This window comes from Pangasianodon hypophthalmus, chromosome 21 (genome assembly GCF_027358585.1).
Source record: "Pangasianodon hypophthalmus isolate fPanHyp1 chromosome 21, fPanHyp1.pri, whole genome shotgun sequence".
NCBI lineage: Eukaryota > Metazoa > Chordata > Actinopteri > Siluriformes > Pangasiidae > Pangasianodon > Pangasianodon hypophthalmus.
The window spans coordinates 18,729,338-18,742,873 of NC_069730.1; the positions used below are offsets into that span (position 1 = coordinate 18,729,338).

The 13,536-nt window shown below is 36.5% G+C and overlaps 1 protein-coding gene across 2 annotated transcripts in view; it reads left to right on the top strand.

The window, feature by feature from the left end:
• The window catches only part of fgf12a (fibroblast growth factor 12a), a 55,365-nt gene that overhangs the window by 3,071 nt on the left and 38,758 nt on the right, over positions 1–13,536 (top strand). Inside the window, exon 1 of one of the 2 annotated variants that reach the window (XM_026946307.3) lies at positions 11,036–11,582. The exons of the other annotated variant lie outside the window; for it this stretch is intronic. Within the exon in view, the coding sequence (XP_026802108.1) occupies positions 11,489–11,582 (94 nt within the window). The 5' untranslated portion in view covers positions 11,036–11,488. Of the gene's footprint in view, positions 1–11,035; positions 11,583–13,536 lie in introns of those variants that run through there. 2 annotated transcript variants of the gene reach the window in all.

Consider the following 13,536-nt stretch of genomic DNA (forward strand, 5'->3'; position numbering starts at 1 on the left):
TCGTGCTTCACTGAGCTGTCAGAGAACGATTTAAGTTGTGTAAATGAGGATATTGATGAATAACGAGTGCCAAGTAATTGGCTTCTTGCTGACATCATCTATAGAGCTACTTGCTTATGATAAACTTTAATTTGTTTCAGATTTAGAAGGAATTGGAAATCTCAGCATGGAGTGTTTATTTCCAGGGAGAATTGTTCTTCCAAGCTTTGGGTAGGTGCTTTAGTGGGAAAGTGCTGGCTGTCCACTTTTTAGGGTGAGACTAATAAAGCGCTATGCATCAGCATGGCCTGCAAACACAAGCAGCCTTTCCCTTACTGACATGCCCAGAAATTAGACAGGCTTTTGTTGTTTCATTATTTTGAATCCAAAAACAGTCAATTCAGCAAAACAGTTGAACATGTAAGGATGTTTTTTTGTAAGGAAATGTAAGGAAAAGCACACAACACATGCCTGAGTATTGAAACTGTGCTGTTACAGTGCTGAATGAAATTATCTCCTACAGCACTGAACCCCCCACAGTGTTGAATTAACTGGTACAGTCAGGGTTTGAAATCAACACACACTCACACACCAAATGTGGGAAAAAATTTGGCACTGGAAGGTAATTGTTAATTTGTTAGCCACTTTGGCTGGTAACCTCATGCTGCTCATCAAATAAACAAATCTGTGTATTACACAGTCAATGCGACTCATTTATCAGTCATTTAATAAAACTGTGTAAATGTTTTCGTAGGGTCAAACCGAACTAGTAAACTTCCAACAGATTTGCCACCATTTTGCCGATTTTCATCAAACTCATGCGCATGTGTATAAAGAAATGCGAATCACTACTAAATTGCCAAGCATGTTCATGGCAAAGCTGATTTACATTTAGCCCTGCCCACAAAACTCCATAAAAGGCAAAGCTCACAATGAGAGAAAGAGGATCCTAAATCTTCCAGTAGCTATTCTTATTTGTCTTAATTTTTTTTTTTTTGTTTTAATTAAATTATTTTCTTTCAGGTTCAAATTATTGAGAATCCGTAGGTGTAAATTTACAAAAACTCTGGAGCGAAATGTAGTATATGAAAGTTGGGTGTCCTGTGAATAAATTAGTTTATATCCAGCTTAATAAGCTAGGCTTATTGTTTGTATTACATCAGCTTGGAAATGTGCATTTTCTTTCCTGAAGTTTTCACTCCAGTTTATTTTAGATACAGTATTTAGGAAAAGTTCAATATGCAACTAGGAGGTGCTTAATGAGACCGCTGTACAGCCTGTGTGCAGCTGACGAAGGAGACATGCAACATGCAAGAATCGAAAGGGATATGAAAAGCAAAATAATAAGAAAAAAGCCAGAAAAGATGCTTTAAGAAAAAATGGTGGTACAGATGCAAACAATTCTGAGCCATATACATATAGTTGAGTAAGAATATAAGAGTCAGTTAATAACAGGTGTATCTCATTGTAGGTAGCCATATTCACGGCTTTCGCATTGATCTGAGCCAAAACTGGCCAAACTGAAACCAACCTCATTTCAGTTTTCACCTGAAGTGGTCTAGCTAGAAGTTTTGGTCCATATCATCCCTGCAATACGAGCACTTCTGAGTTCTGGTGGCCAGAGTTCATTACCGTCATCCCACAATGGTGTGTGTGTGTCAGATGCAGGTGAGGGTGGTTCATCACTAATTTACTAAACAAAACAAAAAACTGTCAGTTAGGTAAACTAGAAAAGCAAAAAGTAAAAAAAAAACAAACATGTGGTTTGTATTTGGCTCAACTGAATCAATGTAGCATTATTTAAAACTGCACGCAGTCATACACACAGTAAAGACCTGTATGTTTGTTGTAGCGGCATGCAATAAAATAATTAATAAATCAGCAGATTTAGATGTAATTTTTACATTTAAGATACAGTACTTTGAGTTACGTTTGAAGCAGAGAAGTCGTGGCTAGTTAAAGTGCATAGGAGGAACTTGCTCCCAATGTTGAATGAACTTTAACAGTGTAGAACTAATGTACAGGAGTTAATTCAACATTCAGTGTTGTGTTAGCCCCTACAGTGTTAATATACACACCCTAATCTTTATTACAAAAAACTCAGGGTTCATTTTCAACTGGTCCTTTTCAGCTTTTACCATAGCACTGCTGAATTCTTGTGTTATAAGGAGTGTTCTGTATTTAAAGTATAGGGAAGGAGTCTCCAGTGGCAGCGCTTTGCAACAGTCAGAGGTAAAGCTGTTGCTTTAAAGTTTTCCACCATAGAAAGGTCTTCAAGACAGAGGACATTGCATTTTGTGGTTTCTCATTGACAGATTACCTGATAAACGAACTTGTTTTGTGGACGTTCCACAACATAAAATGTAACTAGAAATGGATAATAAATATGGTGTGTATTGTTCTTTAATAAATACAAAAAAATAAGTCTTTATAACACACTTAAGATTGTGCTGTTAGAGGAACATAATCAACTTCGGGGTGGTAACAGTAACTCCGCGTCACGTCTGGCTGCATCACACCACTACATCATTAATTATTTCCCTATAACAGAATGTCCTGTCATGTTTTATTCCTTACATATACACTACTGTAGTGAGAACTTATCACTTTAAATGCTAGATTAATGTACACAACAAAACGTCTATTTGTCAGCAGAATTGAGTGAGACGGAGAGATTTATTGTGTGGAGTCACACTGCTTTTCATTCGTTTTTTTCTCAGCATCATTAGGCTTTCTGCTGTGGTCTTTCTGCTGACCAGCACATTTTTAGCGTTTATCCATTGGGTTTCTCATAAAGCAGTATTCCCTGTACGCGCCCTTTCCAGCCATTGTAAGTCATGTTCCTTTCTCATCATCTCTTAAGTCTCACGTGCTATCTCTCCTCAGGTTTCCAGTTCCTTCTCACTAGTTACACTTCATTTTTCTGATTGTGCTCATCCCTGCATGGATTATGTATAGTATAACACATGTACTTACACACTCCACTGTAACATCACCTCAGCTTTATTGCTGTACAGGAGCTCAGTGATAGGTTTATAGGTTTCTATAGATTTATATATAGCTCTCTTCAGTGTGTGGACAGAAAATTTAATAGATGAAAAATCAAGAACTGTGGGGTTCATAGTGATTATTATTATGGGCAATAACTGAATATGAATACATTATTCAGAAAGAGCAGATAATGTGTTATAAACAGATACAAATACAGGTGTGAATAAGATTATATTTTTGGAAATAGAACCAATGGGTGTGTAATGATCAGACGATTTGAACTGATGCACTGATTTAAAAAGGAAATGACTGAAATTAATCGAGACAAGAATCATAAATCGATTTTTGACTATTATAATTGATTAGAAATTGATTAATATCGAAAAAGGAACAAACTGCTGCTATAAAAAATTAATCTTTTTTTTCAAACTGATGTGTAAACAATAAAATAGTCTAGTAAGGTCATCTGTCTGGAACGCTGGTCCTTTTAAAATAGCCCTTCTCTACTTCATGATCACCTGCGAATTAACGGTAGGCCTACCCCAGATTCTGAACAGTCACATCGATTGGAGGCTACTAAATCTAATCGTATTGCTTGTCTTAGCAGATTCAGTGGTATTCTCAAATACTGAATCAATGCCTTATCAAAATCGTATTGTAGCAGGTTCAGTGGTGTCATCAAATATCAACTCATTACTTTATAAATCAAAAATCGCCTCATATAGCAAATTCAGTGATATCAATTATTCAATTTTTGCCTTAAGAATCGTAATAGTATCATATCAGATTCAGTAGTATTATCAAATATTGAATTGTTTTCAATGTGTTGGTAAATATTCCAGCTGTTAATTAGAACTAGAGAGATTTTTATTCCTGAACTTTCCACTAACAGAACAGAACCGGCCAACTCGCTTCGCTTTGTAGGTACAGTTAATGAAAAGGTAGGGAGAGTAAATAAAAGTCCAGTAGGCTAACTATAAAAACTATAAGGCAATAGTGGATTGTGTTTTTAAAAAATCTTAAAAAATCACAGACCCACTGGCTTTGCATCATGAACCCCACTCTGAGAAACGCTGCTTTGTAGGATGCAGTTATTGTTCTGTGCAACAAACACCAGCCACTGTAGCACATTTGTTTCCTCATTTGAAAGAGAATGACCTCGTGTCCTATAAATACACTCAGGATGCTCAGCGTGTTATGAGAGATGGAGGAAAGTTTGCCTCGTTAGCAAGAAATGATCCTCTGTGCAGCACAGTGTAGTGTTCTGCGTTCACACGATCCCGCCCTACCTGTCCTCTACCTGTACCTGTACCTGTCCTCGGCTCACTTTTACACTTCACTCGACACTTCTGTGCCTGTGAGACTGAGCAGAGAGAGTAAGCCATGAGAGTAAGCCGAATAAATTCTGATGACTTATTATAAAAAGAAACACTGTCCTCTCTAATTGCTTCAAAATTATTGAGTGGTAATTTTCTAATGCTTAAAATTGCTGTAATAAAATCTATATATAATCTTACGTATTGTATACCTGTACACCTTTAATCCAATTTTATATGTATATAAATTTGCACTTAATCAGCTTAAACTGACACTGAAATTATGAGAGAAATCTAAATTTTAATTTCAATAAATGTATTCTGAGAAAATAAAAATAATAAAACCCCTATCTATAAAAAAAAATCACAATTACTGGCACCCTTACATTTAGTATTCTGGTATTTAGATCTCCTCTCCTCTCCTCTTCCTGTTCTGTATCCCAGCTGTTTGTCATTTTGCTTTGTCACCCCAGCAATTATTCCTCAGTCAGTTCTTACCCACAAGGAGTACAAGGTCTTCTGGATAATGTTAGCTGATTACTGATGAGCCAACATTTAATACTTTCACCATTCCTACATGTTCTTGGTAATACAAACTGCCCTACAAAACCAATGATAATTTGAAAATCTATTCCACCAAATATGTAAGGTGATGCTTGGTACCCACCTCGCAAAGCTTTGGAAGTTAGCAGCTGTCAGTTTCAGCAGAAGAAGCTGTCCTGATGTAGCAATACTTAATATAAAAAAAGTATAAATGCAGCATCCTTTCCAAGCAACTAAATGTTATTAAAACATTATGATCCTATGATCCCAAACCCTCAGGTTTATTATTATTATTATTATTATTATTATTATCCAGTAACTACACAGAAACAGTGCAATGTAAATAAGCTAAGATTTGGTAATAGGAGTGAGAAGGTTACTTAATATGTTACTTAACTGAAAAGGCCTCTCTGATGAGCTGTAACATTAATTATGTATGCTTTATAGCTTATACAGAATAACTTCTGCAGAACTGCGATCTGTTTTGCTAGCGAGTATAAATCAGAGAAGACACCATTTTAGTGTCTATTAATTGTGTTTTTTAGTTCTGCATTTGAGCTCTGAGGCTAGCGTTACTAGAAAGGAATGGAAATCATTTCAGTTACATTATCCAGTTTTCCCTTTAGTTGAGTATTCATTATCAGTTAACTTTCTGCCTTCGAATGGGAGATTATTGAACAATAGATTAGATTATTGAACTTAAATGTGTAAATACAGTCTATTGTGTAACTACAGTTACTGTGATATTACATATTTGTAGATATTTTGGCCATGAGGGTGTGTATTTTACGAAAAGGATTTGGGGTAAAAATTTCCATCTGCATTGTAGATTCAGTGGCACCAAACCACAGACAACAAATACTGTATGTCTGGAATGATAAGTGGAAAATTGCAGAAAATTATTTATTTATTTATTTATTTATTTGTCTAATCATTACTTTGCAGAAACGAACAAAGGTTTCTGAATTAAAATCCTGGAATTGCTAGAAAGCCACTGTTGGATCTTGTTTTTCTCATTTCTGCCAAAAAGAGGCCATATTGGCACAAAAATAGATTACTGAGTAGAATATTAATCCTTAGCAGAATCAATTCTTCCTTTTACCTTTTTTTCACTTTGGTGTTGACTTTGGTGTTCATCATCCAGATTTTCTACACACGTGTATGTCTTTTATTTATAACAGCTCTAGAATTGCTTTCCCTAAAAGTAAGTCCATCTCTAGGCAACACTTAGTCCAGTTTGGTGAACTAACACACCTATTATCCAGCTGAGTGTTAACTGATGAGTTGAATCAGGTGTTTTCTGACCAGGAAGTTCACCAAAATGTTCTGGTCTCCAGATTTATAGCACTATAGCTCTTTAAGGAAAACAAATCCAAAAATGTAATATATGAGAGACAGCAAAGGTTTGGCGCATTTCCAAACTACTAAAAAAAAAACAAGCCCTGGTTTATTTCAAAATCTGAGCTGGCATCCTGCTTCGATCAGTCCTGCTCTAAAACCACTTCCTCTGTTGTCGTTTTCCATCTTTCCTCCATATCCTTCACGTATCCTTTTCTTTGCAATTCAATTTTAGATTTTTGCAGTACGATGATTAGCTTTTGCATTACAATGAGAAGAAACAGGAATACAAACCTATCCTCTCAACAGCAACACAACTCACACAACTCAATTTATAGTCTATAATGAGAGTTGCAAAGTTTTAGTTAATGGTTGTATCATTTCTTACAAGTTTATTAATGTGAAATTGAACAAAATCAAACCATGTTGCCTTTACTTGTGTGAATTTGTAAGCTTTTACAAGTTTTTTTTTCATGTTCTACTATATATTGACTTCACTGAACTGAAATATGAACAGAAATCTTTCTTAAAAAATCAAAACAAATAGTCTGCCTCTGTTTATAGTTAGTAACTATAGTTTATAGTTCTGTTTATGTCTAATAGTGTGCCATCAGTTTAGAACAAATTATCTGTTAAGTCAGAATAATTCATATTCAGTTACATAATATGAATATATTATGTATATGTATATATGAATATGAATATAAATCAGGAAATGGTGTTCTGGAGATGGTCTTCAAGGCACTGTACACCTTCATTTGTTTCATTTGTTTTACTGCATGAAGGCACAGCCTCTTTCTGCACTACTCATGTTGTAAACTAAATTAAGATGTGTAAAATGTACAAATGCTTTTGGCTTATCATTTCTAAGGAAAGACAGAACCAGTGTATTAGACTACAGTAATTTCATAACCCAGGAGCTCTCTATCTGCCGTTATTGACTCTCTTTAGATCTGTCACAGGTTTCGCTTGATTCATTCTCTCTGCAGACATCTGAGATGCTAAATATCATGAAAAGATAAACCAGTGTCTGGTTGACAGTTTTAGAGGTGCAAGACAGTGCTGATCCAGCATTTATTTGTCTGCCAGCTAAGCAGAATTTGCATGGCTTCTCTGAGCCACTATGTCTGTCCTAATGATAGCTCATGTTTTTGATTCGAAAGGGTCTGCTCCATGCAGTTGTTAATGTGAAAACTTGTTAATATGAAAAAAAAATCTCTGGGTTTAAAAAGTGAAATGAATTTTATGTCTCTGAATGGTGTCAAGCTTCCTATGTGCATTCATTATGGCCCAGTACTGTGAATTATAGTGCATGCAGTGTGCTATTGTGTTGCTTTTTTGTAACCCATTGATAGAAAGGAGCATGGCAAATATCTGAAAGGAAGTGAATGAACCTGGTACCTCTCTCACTTTCCCTCCCTTTTCCTTTTCTTGCTGTTTTGATGTTGTACAGTTGGCTTACAGCACCCTCTCGTGTCTCGCCCATGTATCACAGCTTCTCCTTTACAGTACTGCACAGTCGCCAGTGGTGACGTCACTCCAGTGTATGACGTGAACAAATGTTTGGTTTACATCATCCGAGTCTGAAATGAAAACGAGACAAAGAGAAAAACGTTTTCAGCAGGAATTAGTGACTGTTACTGGTATATAAGTCCTATTTTCTAGAATTTAGTTTTAAAATCAGTGGCATGAATTTTTTTTAAAAAAGGATTATTTAGTTAAAAAATAATTTACACACATTTTTCACTCATCTCAAATGTAGTGGTAGGTACATTAGCCGAGATATATTCCCTGTCCAAATCTTTCAAACTGAATCTACAAGGGTAAAGAATAACAAAGGCAATTAGGGGGACTGAAATAAATATTTCAATAAAGAAAATATGTTATGTTTTAAGTTTATATAATAATAATAATAATAATAATAATAATATTTGTGAGCATTTGTGATATACATGGTAGCTCATGTTAAAGAAAATTACAAAAATAATTGTAATTAAAGGGTAAAATACTACATACAATATTTATTCTAAATAACCAAATTTAAAAAATGTAAAATGTATATATTATTTAAATATTAAAATAAATAAATAATAACATAGCTAAAAAATAATAATACAAAATGGAATAAAATAAATCAATATTTTAGAATGTTAGAAAATTAAAATAAAAATAAAATGAAACTCCAAATTCTAAAAAAAAAAAAAAATCCAAAACATGGGAAGTACTTTTAGTTAAATGCCAACAGAGGTTTCCAAATGCTTTTTAAATGCATATAAATCCAATCTCATCATTTCAGGTTCAAAATGGCCGTTACATTTTACAGCAATGCAGTGTTGTTCTTATTCTTGTTGTTGTTCTTCTTTTTTTTATATAATAATGGTGTGGGATTACTATAATTTAGACAACATCAGACTGAAAAAGAAATGTTTGTGTCTCCTATTGTAAGCTAGCTCAGTGTTAATATGAATCATTTCACCCAAATTGGTCTAATAGGACTGAATATTCTTCTTATAAACAGTATATGGATATCATTTAATTTTATTACACCATCATTAATGAAAATCCCAACCACATCATATATATGTAAAGTGTAAGTTAGTCTTCCACACAGACCCCTCAGACAGTAGAGTTAACTGATATAATAAAAGTGGCTTGTCTTTATATTTTAGAAGTTATTTCTGTTCAATTGCATTGGATCATTTTAAAATATGTTTTGTGCAACACAGTATGTAAGTACATAAGCTAATTAAAATAAACTGTTAAATGACCATAAGAGATTTGACTGTAAAACAATGGAAGAAATTTAAATAACTGACATTAACCATAAAATACAAATTACAAATTTTTGTACAAATACTATGATGCTGTCAAATTACCATCACTTAAAAAGGTGAAAAGATTTTACCAAAGTATGATGGATAAAAACTTTCAATAACCATCAGTCACTTTAAATTTACATCAACTAGCTGTTACTTTATCGTAATTGATGGTAACATTTACAGGACAATGCATATAAATATACATTTTTTACAGTGTATCTTCTCAAAAGATTGTGCACATAGCTTTGCTACCTAGTAAACTCCCTGATTAGCACTTATTTAATGATATTAGCACTGCTATTTTTTTTTTTAGAAAATCAGTTTAGATTAGATGCAAGAAATTTTACACCTTTCAACCTGAATGCCATGTATGTTTAAATACTACTGCGAAATGTTTCATTGAATAAATTTCATTTAGCAAACTGTGGCATTTCATAAAGATGTTTTCCTCTTGGCCATGGCTCTATCAAAAACAGCTGCTTGGTTTACTTTGACTGGATCGCCATTAACGTAATCCCAATGATTGTTTAAGGCTTAAAAGTTGTCAGCAAATGAAGCATATCCGGTGTAGGATTTAACAGTAGATGAGGCCTGTTTGTGTTGTTTGAATGGTGAAATGGGTCATTAGATGATGTTTGTTCAAAGGTGCCAAGTGGTTTTTGCTTGGGGTCTGCAAAAATATCGTCACATTGAGAGAAACTTCAGTTTCGCGAACATGATTGTATGAGAAATTTGTACGAATTCAACCAATCAAGCATAATTTGGTTGGTAGATTTCATATGATTGAATTTGTAAGTAAAGATACAAGTGATACACCTAACTTTAACCTTGTCCTATAAATCAGATCATGTGATCTGAGATAAATTTGTCAATTTAGCTAAACTGATGTTGTTAGATAGTTAGTTGTGTTTGTTTTTTTTTTATTGCTAAATATCAAAATGGTAATCACTGAGCGAATAAAACTCAACACTTTGGTGTGCAATGTTGCTTAACTCTTGTCTTTCACTGCTTGGCGATGGATGTCCTGTTCTCGGGTGATACTGATTTTGGGCAGCTGAGACATAAAATAGTTTTTGAAATGACCATCGTTGAATACATCTATTTTTTGGAGAACAGTACAGGTACATAAAACCACAATGAGCAGGTGTGTGTAATGAAGTGCACCTAAGTCATGGCAGTAAAGGAACTTAGAGTGAATTCCTCTGCTTGGTTTTGTATAAAGTATTCCGTGTCAATCGATGTTTCACCACCATTTTGTAATCTGTTCTCAAGTCTTTAACCTGTGTAACTGTAATACACTGATGTCCACTATTAAAAATGCTTCTAATTTGCATTATTTTTGAATGTAAATCATTTTTTTCATTACAAATTCTATCATCAGTGAGAGAAAAGTAGACTTTTTGAAATATTTACATAAATTTTGCATTATTTGGTATGATGAGCTGGCATGGACTTTACAAGTTTGTGTAAAATCTGATGATCCAAGTTAGATCAAATCCGTCTAAATGTCGTCTGAACACTTGCTTCAGGGATGGGATAAGACTTGAGGAAAATCTGATCTTTTGTCCAAAAGTTAACATGTTGTGTCAATATGTTTTTCAAAAAACTTCAAACTTTCTGTTTATTTCCAGTTCGAAAGATTTTGAATGTGGTCTCAGAGTTCTGGACCTCACTGTAAATATGAAGGTTGGCTTTATAGCAGATGCACCAAAAGTAAACTTTTTCATGTTCAAGCGCATAAAGTTTCATGGTGATTTATTATTATCATTAATAATAATAATAATAACAGTTCATTTTGACCCGAACAGAGCACACTGTGATTAAAATCCTTGAAAGCACCAGGGAGAATGTGGAAGGCTAGTTTCGCGCATCATGCTATAGATACAGTATGAAGCCAGGATGAGTTTTGTGCTTTGTCTTTAAATGCAGGCTGCATCTGACGTAACGCTACACGTCTTACACATTCTCTCTCTCTTTCCGCTTTCATACGGACACGAAATAACGGGCTTTATGTTTTTTTTTTTTTTTTTTTTTTTTTTTTTCCAAATCCAAAACCTCTCGTATCTCCCACATGCACCGGTGTGCATTTGGCTCTCGGCCCTGCGGCTTAACGCACCGGAGCTCCTGATTTGCTTGTCTGCTGCTCGGTGATGGTGAAAGACGGGACGGGGTTATGATGGTTTTGGGCACCGGCATGTGCACGTTAGCCCTGGGGGCTGGAGCTGACTCCCGCTGAGCTAAGGGCAAGTGACCCGCACTGGGGGCAGGAAAGAAAGAGGGGGGAAAACCGGATGCACTCAGTCAGGATGTCTCGGTCGGGGACGTTTCTCCTGCTGCTCCTTTTCGCCCTTTCGTTTACGCGCTGAAGCCAGAACGCGTCTCGGCGTGTGCGGGTTTATTTATTTATTATTTATTTTTTTATTTTTTTTTTATTTTTGCTTTGAATTGGCTTTGTTTTTGCGTAGCTAACATAAGAAGCAAAACCGCACAAGCTCGAGTCAAATGAGGATTCTGGGGCGATTCCTGAAGAAAGGAGCGCATATGCTGCAGTGTCTCTGCGGAGAGCGATCGGAGGCGACCACGACCACCAGCAGCGGTGAGACACACAACACACACACACTCTCTCTCTCTCACTCTCTCTCTCACTCTCACTCTCTCTCACACACACACACCCTGTTTATTAGATCTAGGCTCTATGTTATATAGTATGCGCCCCGTGGACGCGCTCCTTTTTGTTCATGCACGGCGCGCGCACAGCTCGCCGAGTGCTGCGGTATTACACGGTGTTGTTCTCGGAGCGCAAGTTTTTACGGGTTTTTAACGCGACTTCCGCTCATGCCATCCTTTCATCACCATTCTCCTTTGGTGCACATCTCCAAAGTCGCAGTTTTAGCGAAAAAAAAAACAAAAACAAACCCACTACTACAGTTCTGTGCTTTTCCATTTCCCCCCTGCTCTGTCTCCATGTCAAGGACGTTTCCTTATTATTGCCAGGAACAAAGCATGCAGGGCAGAGTGTAATAAAAAAACTGTCGGTTACGCGCGGCACATGCAGCCCGCAGGGCCACAGCAGCCAGACTGCGTCCCGAAGATTATTTTAAGGTGAGATGAGCTTTCTAAAACGGGCTCTGGTGTCCCTGCAGGACGGGCAACTTCTTCACGTGATTCAGCACCTCGAACAGCAACTTTCATTACCCAACATGCACTTCCTCCAGCGCGCCGCATCCTGTCCCTCAGACTATGTCCGAAACTGCACCTTGTCTATGTAATGCACTGAGTTTTGACATTTTGTAGCTGTGTCTGAAAGCCAGTGCGGTCATCCTGCATCCTGCATCTAACATCCTACAATGCACTAAGTGTATAAATGATGTACCCTGCAGGAACATAACACCAATTACACACTTTCATGTTTGGATTAGGGCACCTTTTCAGACACGGGGGTCTTTCCACACTTTTTGTGCCCAGAATTGTTTGTTATAAGCCATGGATGGCACGGCGCTACACCGAGTAGTGTTGCCGCATCACAGCTCTGATACCCTGGGTTCGATCCTGAGCTCTCTGAGTAGAGTGTCACATGTTCCTCTCATGTCTGTGTGGCTTTCCACTCACATTCCTCACTCTCATAACATTCATATTTCATGCAATACATACAGATGGGAGGTGGAAATCGCCGCTGACATGGTGTTGTCTATGCTGATAGATGGAAACTAGCCCACTAGGTAACATACACTATATGATCAAAAGTATGTGAACCCTTCACCATCACACCCATGTGCTTGTTGAGCATCCCAGATTTATTCCCCTTTGCTGTTATAATAAGCTCCATTCTTCTGGGAAGCTTTCCACTAGATGTTGGAGCGTGGCTGTGGGGATTTGTGTTCATTCAGCTACAAGAACATTAGTGAGATCAGGCACTGATGTTGGTGAGGAGGTCTGGGGTGCAGTCAGTGTTCCAGTTCATCCCAAAGGTGTTCAGTGGGGTTGAGGTCAGGGCTCTGTGCAGGACACTCGAGTTCTTCCACTCCAACATTCACACACCATGTCTTCATGGAGCTCGCTTTGTGCACAGGGGCATTGTCATGCTGGAACAGGTTTGGCCCGCTTAGTTCCAGTGAAGGGAAATTGTAATTCTACAGCATACAGAGACATTCTATATAATTGTGTGCTTCAAACTTTGTGGCAACAGTTTGAGGAAAAACCACATATAAAATACATTGTAGTAAACAAAACTGTCACCGTGGGTCTCTTTTGATGTGTGTATTTTTTAAAATCACCTTATCTGTGCTCTTTGTGTATTTTTGTGTATTTTCATTCAAGTTGGTTGATGTGTGCTTACATGGCCAGTTAACAGACACTCTCATTAAAAATGGTACTAATCTGCGTCTTTTCTTGTCACTGTGGTGGTACCACCAAGCATACACATTTTGTACCTTTAGTACATATCTTTTACGTAGAAACGTGCATGTAGTGTAAAGCTTTACTCTTAAAACTAATTATGGTCCATTTATGTACCTTAAATCTTTTAAACTTTTAAACTTTTAAAGGTAAAC